Source organism: Centruroides sculpturatus, unplaced genomic scaffold (genome assembly GCF_000671375.1).
Source record: "Centruroides sculpturatus isolate CEXI.00-Female unplaced genomic scaffold, Cexi_2.0 scaffold515, whole genome shotgun sequence".
In the NCBI taxonomy this organism is placed as follows: domain Eukaryota; kingdom Metazoa; phylum Arthropoda; class Arachnida; order Scorpiones; family Buthidae; genus Centruroides; species Centruroides sculpturatus.
In genome coordinates, this window is record NW_019384913.1 from 261,457 (window position 1) to 274,030 (window position 12,574).

Sequence of the window (12,574 nt, forward strand, 5' to 3'; positions counted from 1 at the left end):
TCCCATCTAAGTTATAACAGTTTCTGACAAGTTACCAAACTTGTGTGAAATTTGACATTATTGTGGTAAAACACTACACCTGTTTTGTTGATCAATTCTGGCCGCCTTTTCTGTTTTATGATATTACTCAATTTGTTTACTTGACGGCAGTACACTTTTGAATCAATTATTAAATTGTCTGGTAAAAGCTCCAAAAAAAAAAAAAATTCCTTAAAATCCACCAAAGAGAGCATTTCTCTTTAAGAACATGTGGTGGAACCCATATATCAAACTTTAAAAAGAAACCAATTTGTTTCAAGTAATCATAAACAGTTTAATTTGACAAATTTAATCTCTTAGTGATTTCACGTGTTGTTATTCGGCAGTTTGCTTCAATCAGTACCTTTATTTTGTTTTCATTGGCTTCAACTGGCCATCCAGAACGTGGTGCATCTTCAATATTGAAATTGCCAGAACGAAATTTTGTAAACCAGTTTTGGCACTGTCGTTCTGTCAACACATCATCTCCACACATGTACCACAATTTTTTCCTTGCTTGAACAGCATTTTGATTTTTTGGTAATAAAAAAGCAAAATATGTCGAAAATGATGCTTTCAATCTTCCATGTTTGATAGGACACAAAAAATAAACAATTGCACAAAATCAAACAAAATTTTTACAAATAAGCCTTAAAATGCTAGCTGTTAAAATATATATAGGTAATAAAGTTTAGAATGAAAATGATGAGCAAAATATGACTAAGCCGTCTAGTGGTAAAAAAACGAACTTACTTTCCGAACAACCCAATACATTCAATCACTAACAAAACATTTTCAATCTAACATTGTGGCCTTCCTCATAACTCAACAATCACAAATTTATTAGACACATATCATGTCATAATAAAAAATCTTTTAAAATAAATTACCTACTTACATAGTTTTTCTTGATTGGCACAAGCCTATGATTTTGTCATATCCCATAAACTTCTGACTATATTAAACAACAGCTTTGATATAAATCTTACAATAACATCCTGATTAAATAACTATTATCTGTCATTAACACAAAGTTATTTATTTTTTCAAGCATAAAATTTTGAAATAAGAGTTAAATATTGTTAAAAGGTCAATGATACTTAAATCTGCTTTCAATTGTCATCAGTTATTAATTGTTATTTATTATCACATATTATATACTTTTTATCTAACATTTTTATTATAACTTACTTAAAGTATTTAATGATATCTATTTTCATAACTTTCAATTATATAATGTCAAACTCAATATGAAAAATTTAATTCAATAATAAAAAAAGTACATTTATATATTTTTAGGAGGTTGTAATATTGAAGGAGAAGATGATTCCTGGGATTTAGGAACAGGTGCTGGTTTTTATATAAATGCTACTGAAGATAAATGGAAAAATCATTATAAGATGTATTCCTATGTGACAGAAGAAGTAATTTTGGGCTTTAATATTATTATAGTATATTTTGTCATATTGTAATTTATTAAAATTATTTTCAGTTACCAGATATTATTATAAAAAATTTTCCTGTTGTTCAAGATAAACAGTCAATATTTGGTCATAGGTATAATAAAATATTTGAAAACTAGATCTTTACCAAATTTTAAATATATTACAGTAGTAGTTATGTTAATTAAATTATATATTTCTAATATAGCATGGGTGGACATGGTGCACTTATATGTGCATTGAAAAATCCTGGAAAATATTGCAGTGTTTCTGCTTTGGCTCCTATTTGTAATCCTGTGGAAGCAGATTGGGGTAAAAAGGCTTTCACTGCATATCTCGGTGAAAATACAGAATCATGGAAAAATTGGGATGCTACTCATTTGGTGAAAAAATATAATGGACCTCCACTTACTATATTAATTGATCAGGTATAGTTTTTAATATTAGAATTTTTATTTTTTCATTTATTAGTTTTTTATCATGATTAATCAAGTTTTAATTCATTTTATTAAAATTTCATAATTAAAGAGAGTTAATTATCCTTATTATTTAATTTTATATTTATAGAGTCATAATTGAAAATTAACAAATTATATTTAAATGCATGAAAAGGTTTATTATTAAAAGAATGAATCCTAAAATTGAGAAAAAAAAGCATCTAAAGAATACATACAATGATACACCATATATACAGTAGATGAGATTAGTAAATTAAAAAATTTGTAATTTTCTTATGTCTTTTGTTGAATTTGTATATATTGTTAAGTTAACAAAACACATGAAATATTTTGTTTTTATTTGAATTTTTGCAATATTAAAATTTCAATTTGCTATTAGTCTCAGTACTGGTCTGAGGGTGATGAGGTGATTATCTTAATCAGTAAACTGAGAAGGGTGATAGAATGGGTGGTCAAAAATGTTCAGAAGGAGAAAAATAAATAAATAACGATTAGCCGAATACAATGAAGTATCTTAAATGTACTTTAAATCTGTTCATAAATAGTTCATACAAGAGTTCCACAGCCAGAAGTATATTCTGTTGGCAATCATTGTGGAAGAGGGGTTTATCACTTATTATTAGTTTATAGTAATCAAAGATAATTGAAATTGAAGGTAACTCTAAAATATCTTACACCTAAGGCAAAAACAATTTTTTGGTTTGGCTTCAGGTGCAAGTAACTTTCAAGCCAGCACTGTTTAATACAAACTAATGATAAAATGAATAAAATATGACACAATGATTTATGCTGTATTTCAACACTATTTGTTAAATGCTAATACATCTGAAAAAATTGCATAATTGAAAGCTTTTGTGTTGCATTTATATCTTTTACATAGAAATAATTCAATGCATCCCATACTTTTGGCAACCAAGTTCTATATTTTGGTGTGCTTTCTTACTGCCACTTTTTGGCATAATATTGTGTTACATGCTAGTAACAATAATGTGGTTACAGCAGTGTAAAAATATATTTTCTTTTCTATTTATATAACTACCAAATTGGCTATTAATGAGGACCTATCACACTACAACAGTGGCATAGCTACAGTTTGAGCTGCTTGGGATAGTCTGTCAATTGCTGCCCTTCCATTCAGAAATACACAATTATATTTACATAATACACATCAAACCTATTTAGACATAATTTGAAAATTAAGTTTAAGTAAAAATAGTTTTATTTCTTTTATTTATAGTTGATAATTTACTCTTCTTATTATTAAAAAAGTTTAAAAAATTATTCCAAAAATACCGCCTGAAAAAGTACCACTTGGGTCAGACCTTCATCCATCCCTAGCTATGCCACTGCACTACAAGCAAAATGTGATCAGATTAGAATGTATGTCTTTATTCTTTCAATTAAACTTTAAAATGTACAATGGAAATTGATTAAAAGAATAAAGTTCTAATCTCACATTTTGAGTGTTATGTGATAAGTCCATTAATAGCCAAATTAGTAGCTATATTGATAGAAGAGAAAATATAAGAATTAAAGGACATGAAGCATTTTACAACAAATTGTAAAAACATAATTTACACCTTCAATAAACTCCAATAAAAAGTTTTAATAAACAAAAATCCTTTCAATCTAATTTGATAAGTTTTCCTCAGTTGTTGAATTATCAAACATACAAAATTTTGAATAAAAAAAAATTTTTTTCAAGTTTTGTATGAATTTTATTTTTAACATTTTCTCCAATTCTATGATAGTTTCTTTACAGCATTGTATTTATTCAGTTATATATATAATTTCAAATTATTATAATAAATACATTTATACATTCCTTATTTTAATATTTTTGTCTGATAAAATTGATGAAATAACTTAGATCCAAAATAAATATAAATTATTCTGCTATCACTAGTTAATCACTTATTTGTTACTATATTAGACATGAAAAAAATAAAAATAAATAAATAAAGGTTGTAATATCAATATTATCATCAGATATAGGTTATGAATGTTAGTTATGAGCTAGTAGCTTATCACATTATATAATTTTAATAATAATCCATTTATCCAGAGTTTATTAAAAGAAATATTATATTTACTCTTATTTATTTATTGCATGATGTAAGATCTATGAAATTCAAACAAAAATTGGAAAAGTTTAGTGTTTTGTTTTAGATGTGCAATATGTAAATATGATACATAACTTATGTTTTTAAACACACAGGAATATCTTTAAAATTAATAAAGTTGAAATTTTTGTAATGGCTTTATAGAAAACTATATAATCACTACATTTATGAGCATTTTTTAAAACAGATCAAATGAGTTGTTACTTAACTTTTCAATTACACTTTTCTTCTAGCTTACATGAGTAATGCATTCCTGAAAATTTAAAGTGAATTCTCATAAAGTAAAAATGCAATTACAATTAATTTAAATAGGAAAAATTTTAAGCATACTTGAGCCTCCAAAATCAACAGCTATTTTGATTAAAATGACAAAAAATTATATTAAAATTGTCTGTCTTCTGGAGAACTGGGCTTCAAATATAGATTATACTCTAAAATTTGCATGAATGATTTGATCCAGATATGTCAAACCACATCTTGCATCAATCAACCACTTCTGTTTTGACCTAACTAAACCCTTGTTGGACATGAAAAGATTTCCTTTTATCTTTTTAGTACTCACATGTGGAGAGAGTTAAAAGAACCCATCTCATCACCTTCTTCAATTATCTGTTCCTTCAGTTTTTCAAGCTTTTTCATGATCAAATGTTTTGTTTTTCACATTTTCCATTAAGAAGCAGCAGTAGTTTTAACAATTACCATTAGTTTTTTTTTAAACATATACAAGTAGTCAAAAATGATAAATTGAGAGCTTACATTACATTTTTGTTTTTACTGCCTTTTGTCAATCAGCTTGTTTCACATTTAATTTCATATTCAGTGAATTGAAATCTTTCTTTGAAGTTTTCTCATTCACAAAAGAAAGTCATGAGATTAATGAGAATACAAGTTTATAGAGGACTCATCATTGATACAAAAAATGACTGCAAGATCACTTTCATCATACATTGACTCAAGCAATGAGAATCTACTTTTGCACTGGCAGGTTTGATTCTTGAATGGTAGGACTTGGTAGCAGGCTTTTCCAGGCAAGTTAATCATTTTAAGGTTATCATGTGCAAGAAATTCTTCAAAAAGCCAATATTACTGAAAATAGCAAACTTGAAAATTCTTATTTGTGCTAGTAAAAGCATTAAAGCATCTCATAATTGCTCATAACTTGAAGAAAAATTAAATAAAACTCCTTGTAAATAAGTTTTTATAAGCTGAATGCTTGTAACGTGAGGAAGATTATTTTCTTAATAAAAATGAATATACAGGGTTTCAAAGTCCCTTGACCCTTTTTATTCCAAAAATGTATATTAATTTTGTTAATGTAGATACATAGGAAGTCATGCACTGAGAAGCAGAAAAAATCTTTTTTGATCTTGAAAATGATTTTCAAGATCAGTTAAAACACTTTTTTTTTTCCTTATGAATTTAAAGTTGCAAATTATGCAGTCCTAAATTGAAAATGATCAAGATCAACAAAAAGTTTCATTCAATTCTCTATGCATGGCTCTCTATACATTTAGAAAATTAATATACCTTTAGTAATTTTGGATGAAAAGGGTACAAAGGACTTGACTCACCTTTCATATAAAATTCATATATATATATATATGAATGTATTTTATATATACAGTGGTGCCTTGTATAATGTACGCCTCGAATAACGGACGCTGCAAACAATGGACTTTCTGTTTGGCCGTTACGTGACTTAAGCAATGGACTGTCTGCGAACAACGGACTTTACGTTCAGCAGTCACGTGAGGCGAACAACATTTCTGTGAACAAGTTGCGAATGATGTTTCCACTCTTTTGCCGTTGCCAATGACAATCTACTATTTTTAGAATATATTAGTATTATTAGAATATATTATTAATATATCTGAAGTACAGAGCTCCCGTTGGGTTTCGGCTTGCTCCTTTGTTTATTATGTACATCACCTCAATGCAGGGTATTTACATTTATTCAAGTGTTGTGCAAATCATTGCTTCTAAAAAAACAAAAAGGTGATTTTAATTGAAACAAAGCAAGAAATCATCAGAAGGAGTGAAAGTTAATCAAGTAACTAACACCTTATTTGTTGCCAAGGGAGTTTATTAAAAACTAACGTTTTTGATCTATGGAGTGAAAGTTGACAAAAACTTCGTTGTCAAATGGGGAGAGGTTCAGGAGTTTACCAATACTCATTATCCAAACAGAGCTGAGGCCAACAGGATCAATGATCTCTACAATGACACCCTTGCCCGTCATTTCCGACAGGTGTTGAATAAGAGAGAGAGAAACAGACCACCTAGGGCATGTTTTTCNACTCATTATCCAAACAGAGCTGAGGCCAACAGGATCAATGATCTCTACAATGACACCCTTGCCCGTCATTTCCGACAGGTGTTGAATAAGAGAGAGAGAAACAGACCACCTAGGGCATGTTTTTCAAGAAGCCAGCTGCCAAGGATGGAACAAGAGGAGTTGACCCTGCAAGCTCTGGTAGCCTCTCCTGAATCTGACTCCAATTAAAAAACAATAAAAAGAGATCTGCTGTAATGTATAAAAAGTCTGTATCTGTATGAATGTGTGAAGAAAGTGTTTGTCCACCTCCTCCTCACATCTGACCACCTGGCATAATTGGTGACTGTTCCATTTTCATTTTTTTTTATGGTACAGTACAGTTATTTTATGCTGCAGAATGAATTATATGTTTTAACATATATTTCTAAAGAAAAATGCATTTCGTATAATGGACTTTTCACTTAACGGACATGCGCTTGTAACAGATTAAGTTCATTATACAAGGCACTACTGTATATATATTTATACTAAGACTTAAAAAAAATATATTTTGAAAAAGTATTTTTTTTTTAAAGCCATACTAACAAGTAAGACTTAAATTCATTAACAGTTTAATAAAAATATATTTTTTTAAATCTTTAATAAAAGAGAATAAAGTTATTTAATGACTGAAACATCAAAAATATTTGAATTTTTAGACAAATTCTGAATAGCAACTTAATAATTTTTCTGTAATATACTTGATAATTACTTTCTTGTGAAATACAATTGCTAATTATGAATTAATTAGAAAATATATTTAAGAATAATTCTTATTACAATTTATTTAAATATTTCTAATGCTTTTGATAATGATATACAATAGAATCTGCTTCTTATGATCACAGATATTATTTATTGTTTAATGTTATTACAATTAGCATGTTTAAAAACATGCAAGTTAAAATCAATTTTAAAAATTTCAGTTACATAATTATCTTCAGGCAAATAAACATTTTAAGTTGACTTTTCATGCTGTTAGCCTCAACGTATGACTGATAAATTGATAATGCCCATTGTTGCAAGTTATTATTATCAGTCTTAACCAATGTTTTAACTTCTATTATTTTAATTGTTATTTGCTTGCATTATAGTAATTTGAATTACTGCCACTACTTTATTTTTAATTTACATAATTAATTACTATTGGAATAAGTAAATGAACTCACTTTCTTTCAGGGATTGTCTAGGAGTGATTGCTAGGCTGAGGAAAACAAGTCAGCATCCTTGCTATTAATGCAATTCTTTTTAAGGAATTTCACAAAGATTTCTAATGTTTCTAGTGTTTTTAGTTTGCCGTTGTCGTATAGTGGTGTTAAAATCTTAGCTTTTTCCCATTTGGCTGTTATACCTGGCTAACATGCATTCTGATAAGGTCATCATGTGACTTTACAAATTTATAAACATTTCTTTATAAATTTTATGTTTTATGTGATGTCTATTTTTAATTTTGCACTAAGCTTGTTAATTTTAACATATAATTTTATTTCTGTATTTATTTATTTATATATTCTATTCAAAACCATGATGTCACAAGATCTCAATGTTTTAAATTTACATTCTGATTTATTTTATAACTGACATTCTATTTTGTTTAACTTGAAGAAGGTCATTTAAAATGGCCGAAAACAATAGTTAAATTAAAGAAAGTGCTAGATGAAAGAAAGGTGTTGTGAAACTTTGTATAATAAGTTCTAGTTTACTGCACATAGAATAATAAAATAAATTTTTAATTAGATATTATAAAATCATTTAAGTGGCATTTAGTTTTTCAAAAATTAATGATTTTTATTCTAGATTATTTTGAACATTAGCATATCTTAATTATATTAGAGCCATGCTTTTCAGTAATCATCATTTTTTTTAACATATCACATGTTGCTATATATGTACAGTCTTTGGTGATTACCCCATAACACGGTAGATACGTTCCACTTTATAAGAATTTCGCATCATAGGAATCCTTAAATACATGATCCAATCACAGCCTGGCACGTGTGCAGTTATGGACTACAGCTGTTTGAAAGGTTTTCTTTCATAAAATTAATCGATTCTAGACTAATTTGACTGAACATTTCCAAAACACGTATAAGTTTTTGGGAATAATCCGTATAAACTATGCTATAAACAAAAAATTGTAGGATTATTTACCGAGTGTGCAGCGTTTGATGACGCCATTGCTTAAGCTTGTTTTCATCGCGGAGCAGCGCACCAAGCGGGCGCGTTTTCTGATAAGTTATTTTTCTGCGAAAAATTTGTTGAACTTTGGAGATATCATTAATAGAAATAATTTTTATGGCTGTTGAATAAGAAATGTTTTTTTTCCACAAGAAATGTATAAAATTACAGTACTGTATTAGACTTACAGTACCTAATTTAGGTCTATACACTGTACAGACAATAGTAAACTCAACTTACCCACTTAAACTCTCCATAGCGTGTAAGTAGTTCAGCTGCTCATCCACTATTGGTCCAGATTTGACCAATCCTGTCGCAACACGAGTCGGCAATGACGCTTTACCACATTTTAGGAGTCTCTGTTAGTGTCTTTATAAAAATACAGTTGCAATTTTTTCGCCGCAATATACGAATCCACATTATATGAACCCGCGTTATAGGGGGTCTACTGTATATATATATTTTTTTATCAATATTTAAATAGAACTACATTGACTTTTGTACAATTAGTTGTAAAACAAAATTGCTTATTGTAGAATTTATCTAAATTATAATCATTGTAAATCAGTATTCAATGTTAAGAAATTTTACTCTCTAAATAGTATTGTTTTTTTATTGAATATTTTTTTTATTGAAATTTATACAGATAATAATTTACAGCTCAAAATTATGCTTTATTATATTATATATTACACAGATTAATTAATATACATACATTACCTATATCCATAAATACAAAATAGTCTATATCAAAAATGTACTTCCTTTGTTTATTATTTTTATTGTTCAGTTAATGTTTATTACAGTATGTTTTGTGAATCTTGGCTGAGCTGCTGTGATATGCAGTAGCAAGGACAATCTATATTAGTATTTGAAGGTACAAGTCATGAATTTAACAGCATCTGAAGTATGTCTCAGGTCACTGGCATATAGTTTTTTCATTTCTATTTCCATTCAAGTAATGTACAGTTCATAGCCAAGATATATGAAACAATTTGTACAGTTTTACTAGTGTAATATATTTTTTTAAACCTTGAAACAAAATAATTCAAAGTAACAGAGTAACATGATATAATTGGGCTACAATTTGAAAAAAATTGTAGACCTATAAATTCTCACTGTCATCCATAGTCTGTCTACCTTTTCTTAATACAAATGGAATTAGATAGATGAAAGACAAGACCAGATATGGAAACCTTAGGAGCAGGATGCGGCTTTTTGTTAAATTTTTTTAATTGAAATAACATGATTTTTGGTTTGCTTCAGAAGTTCATATAAACTTCTTAAGCAAACCAGAAGTCATGTTATTTCAATTTAAAAAATTTTTCCCTGAAAGGTGTTAGATAACCAGCATGACTCTATTGTTAAAGGAAAGGTATGATGTACAGAGACAAGCTACTACTAATTGGAGATGGAGAACATATATTTTAAATTAAATAAATTAAAACTATGATTAAAAATTGCAGCCCAGAGCCCAGCATTGTGATGATGTCATAATAAATAATTGCTTGTTTATAATTACAAAGTTCTATTATCTATCATTATGTTGTTATGCTATATTCAAACATGCAGGAAAGTTCTTATCAGATTATTTTAATAGTCTATATATATATATATATATATANATCAATATTTAAATAGAACTACATTGACTTTTGTACAATTAGTTGTAAAACAAAATTGCTTATTGTAGAATTTATCTAAATTATATTTGAATTTAGTTACTTTGTTACAGTCTTTCTATATCAAATTTTTAATTTTATGAATGTAATATATATATAGTAGAATGTTTGAATTAATGTTGTCATTAAACTTCTTTTACAACATCAAATCTGATGTAATTCTCTCTCTATGTGTATTACTATGAAATTGAAAATTTATCTCAATGTATCTGGGATATCATCAAATATAGAAGATTGTACATAATTCTGAAAAGGAATATTTTAATTGTGACAGAGAAATCTAATGAATAAAACAAAACAAAACTTAGTAGGAATACTCTTCAGAATATGCAGAAGCAATTTATATTAGGAAAAAAAAGTAGTTGTAGAAGTAACTACTAGAGGTAGTTGGCATAGTAGTTGAAGAGCAAACATCAATAGTGTGATCACTATGAATACAATTGTAAAACAAGTAAACCATAAATCTAAAGGTAAAATGAGCTCATTAAATTTTATTGTCACTGATTCAAATATATTATCATACACTAAAATTAGTAGCAGTTAGTCAATTCTAAAATCTCCCAAATAAAGTGTGCTGAATAGTAACATGTAACTAATCTAAAGTGACTTTTATCACAAGCAGTATGATTGTGTTATTTAGTTGTAAGATTATCTTTGGTGATGTTCTTATAAACTAAGTCACAGAGATTTAAGAGTTTGTGAACAAGATGACCATACTTAGAAATGGGAGTGAAATGTTATTACAGATGTTATACTGATTAGGAAATAATAATAAGTATTATTTCATATTTACATATTTCTTTTATAAAAATGATCAAACTAACACACATTTACTGATGCAGTTGCATTCTTAACTGGAAAGGTCCAGTTCATAATTTTTTTTAGAAAAAGAACAGATCAGTGATAAAGATTCTGTAAATCCACATCATAACAACCTTTGGTAAATGCAGAGAGATTTATTGATTAGATGAGACATTTCCTTATCCAAAATATAGCAGTAGCCTATTCACAGTTTCACTCAAGTAAAAAAATTGTGAATTATATCTCTACAAAATCTTTAATGGCCACATGTCATCCACTTATGTTTGAACTAGAAATATCATAGAAAATATTAGAATTTCTAGATTGTTGGAATGCAACAGTTTACTCAGAATTATCCAAAATCAGGTGGATAAGATCTATATACTTTTGTCATGCTTATTCAACTTCCTTTGCACCTGTTTATATATGTATTACTGAAATTTTTTGTACTGTTCGTTGATTACTCCATGATGCCAGTAACAAAATTTGCAGCTTGTTATGGACAGATGATTTGAATCTTCTAGATCACTCCTAAACATTTTGTCTCAGCAAATCAAGTAATCATTCTTTAGAGGCATATGGTATCAGTGATTCCCTTTAGAATTGTTTGTTATTGGGATTTCCAAAACACAGTAACTGCATTATTGTTGTTTTGATGATAAAGCTTTATAAGCAAAGCATATTAAGACAGAGCTTGCACTTTCACTACTTGCATGCAGGCCTGCCGTAAGCAGGTGTGCAAGGCGTGCACCACACGCGGGCCAGGGGGTCATGTAATATTCAAAGTCATTGTTATAATACCCATTCTACTTATAGCATAAGAAATGTCTTCGCATGGAGAAAAAAAATCCGACCGGCGTGCAATTACTATATTCTTATTTATATTATAGCGTTAACAGCGCCTCTATTGGCATTTATTAGAATTAAGATGCAATGCGAAACGTCTGTCCGCAGGTTGAACCATCCGGCGGCGCCCGAAAGCCAAGTACCCATAGTTGTGCACTATGACAGGAGTTGATAGGCTGGCGAAAATAGGGAATCCTCACAGACCTTCCTTCTCAATTTGTACTTGTATGCATTCGAACAGTTCTATCGCATATCAAATTGCAATTGTTTTGTTAATAATTCTTCTGACATGGGTCTAAATATAATTAATGATACACTCAGCCCCCTCTATAACACTGTTGATAATTCCGTTTTTATGAATTCCATGTTGTACGAGTCACTTAGATTTTACAAATACGTGAGCCGTTCACAGCCCGGCACACGTATTTGTAAAATCTAAGTGACTCGTACAACACGGAATTTATATAAAACGGAATTATCAACAGTGTTATAGGGGGGTTGACTGTATTTTAACTTGGTTAGGATTTAAATCTGAAGCTTAAAGACGATTCAAGTAGTGAAACAGACATTGACGGTATTGATTTGTTTAATGAAATCAATACTTTAAAGTTGCATTTTCCAGAAAACCAGTCTAATGATCCACAAACCCCATTACAATATCTTTTTACTAATGACTTAATTTCAACAGTTCCAAACACAGCAATAGCACTAA

General features: G+C 28.7%; 1 protein-coding gene across 1 annotated transcript in view; it reads left to right on the top strand.

Annotated features, from left to right (window-relative positions):
• The window catches only part of LOC111631699 (S-formylglutathione hydrolase-like), a 39,074-nt gene that overhangs the window by 12,113 nt on the left and 14,387 nt on the right, over nt 1–12,574 (top strand). The window contains exons 4-6 of the mRNA XM_023376005.1: nt 1,318–1,442; nt 1,511–1,575; nt 1,669–1,888. Of these exons, the coding sequence (XP_023231773.1) occupies nt 1,318–1,442; nt 1,511–1,575; nt 1,669–1,888 (410 nt within the window). The remainder of the gene's footprint in view (nt 1–1,317; nt 1,443–1,510; nt 1,576–1,668; nt 1,889–12,574) is intronic.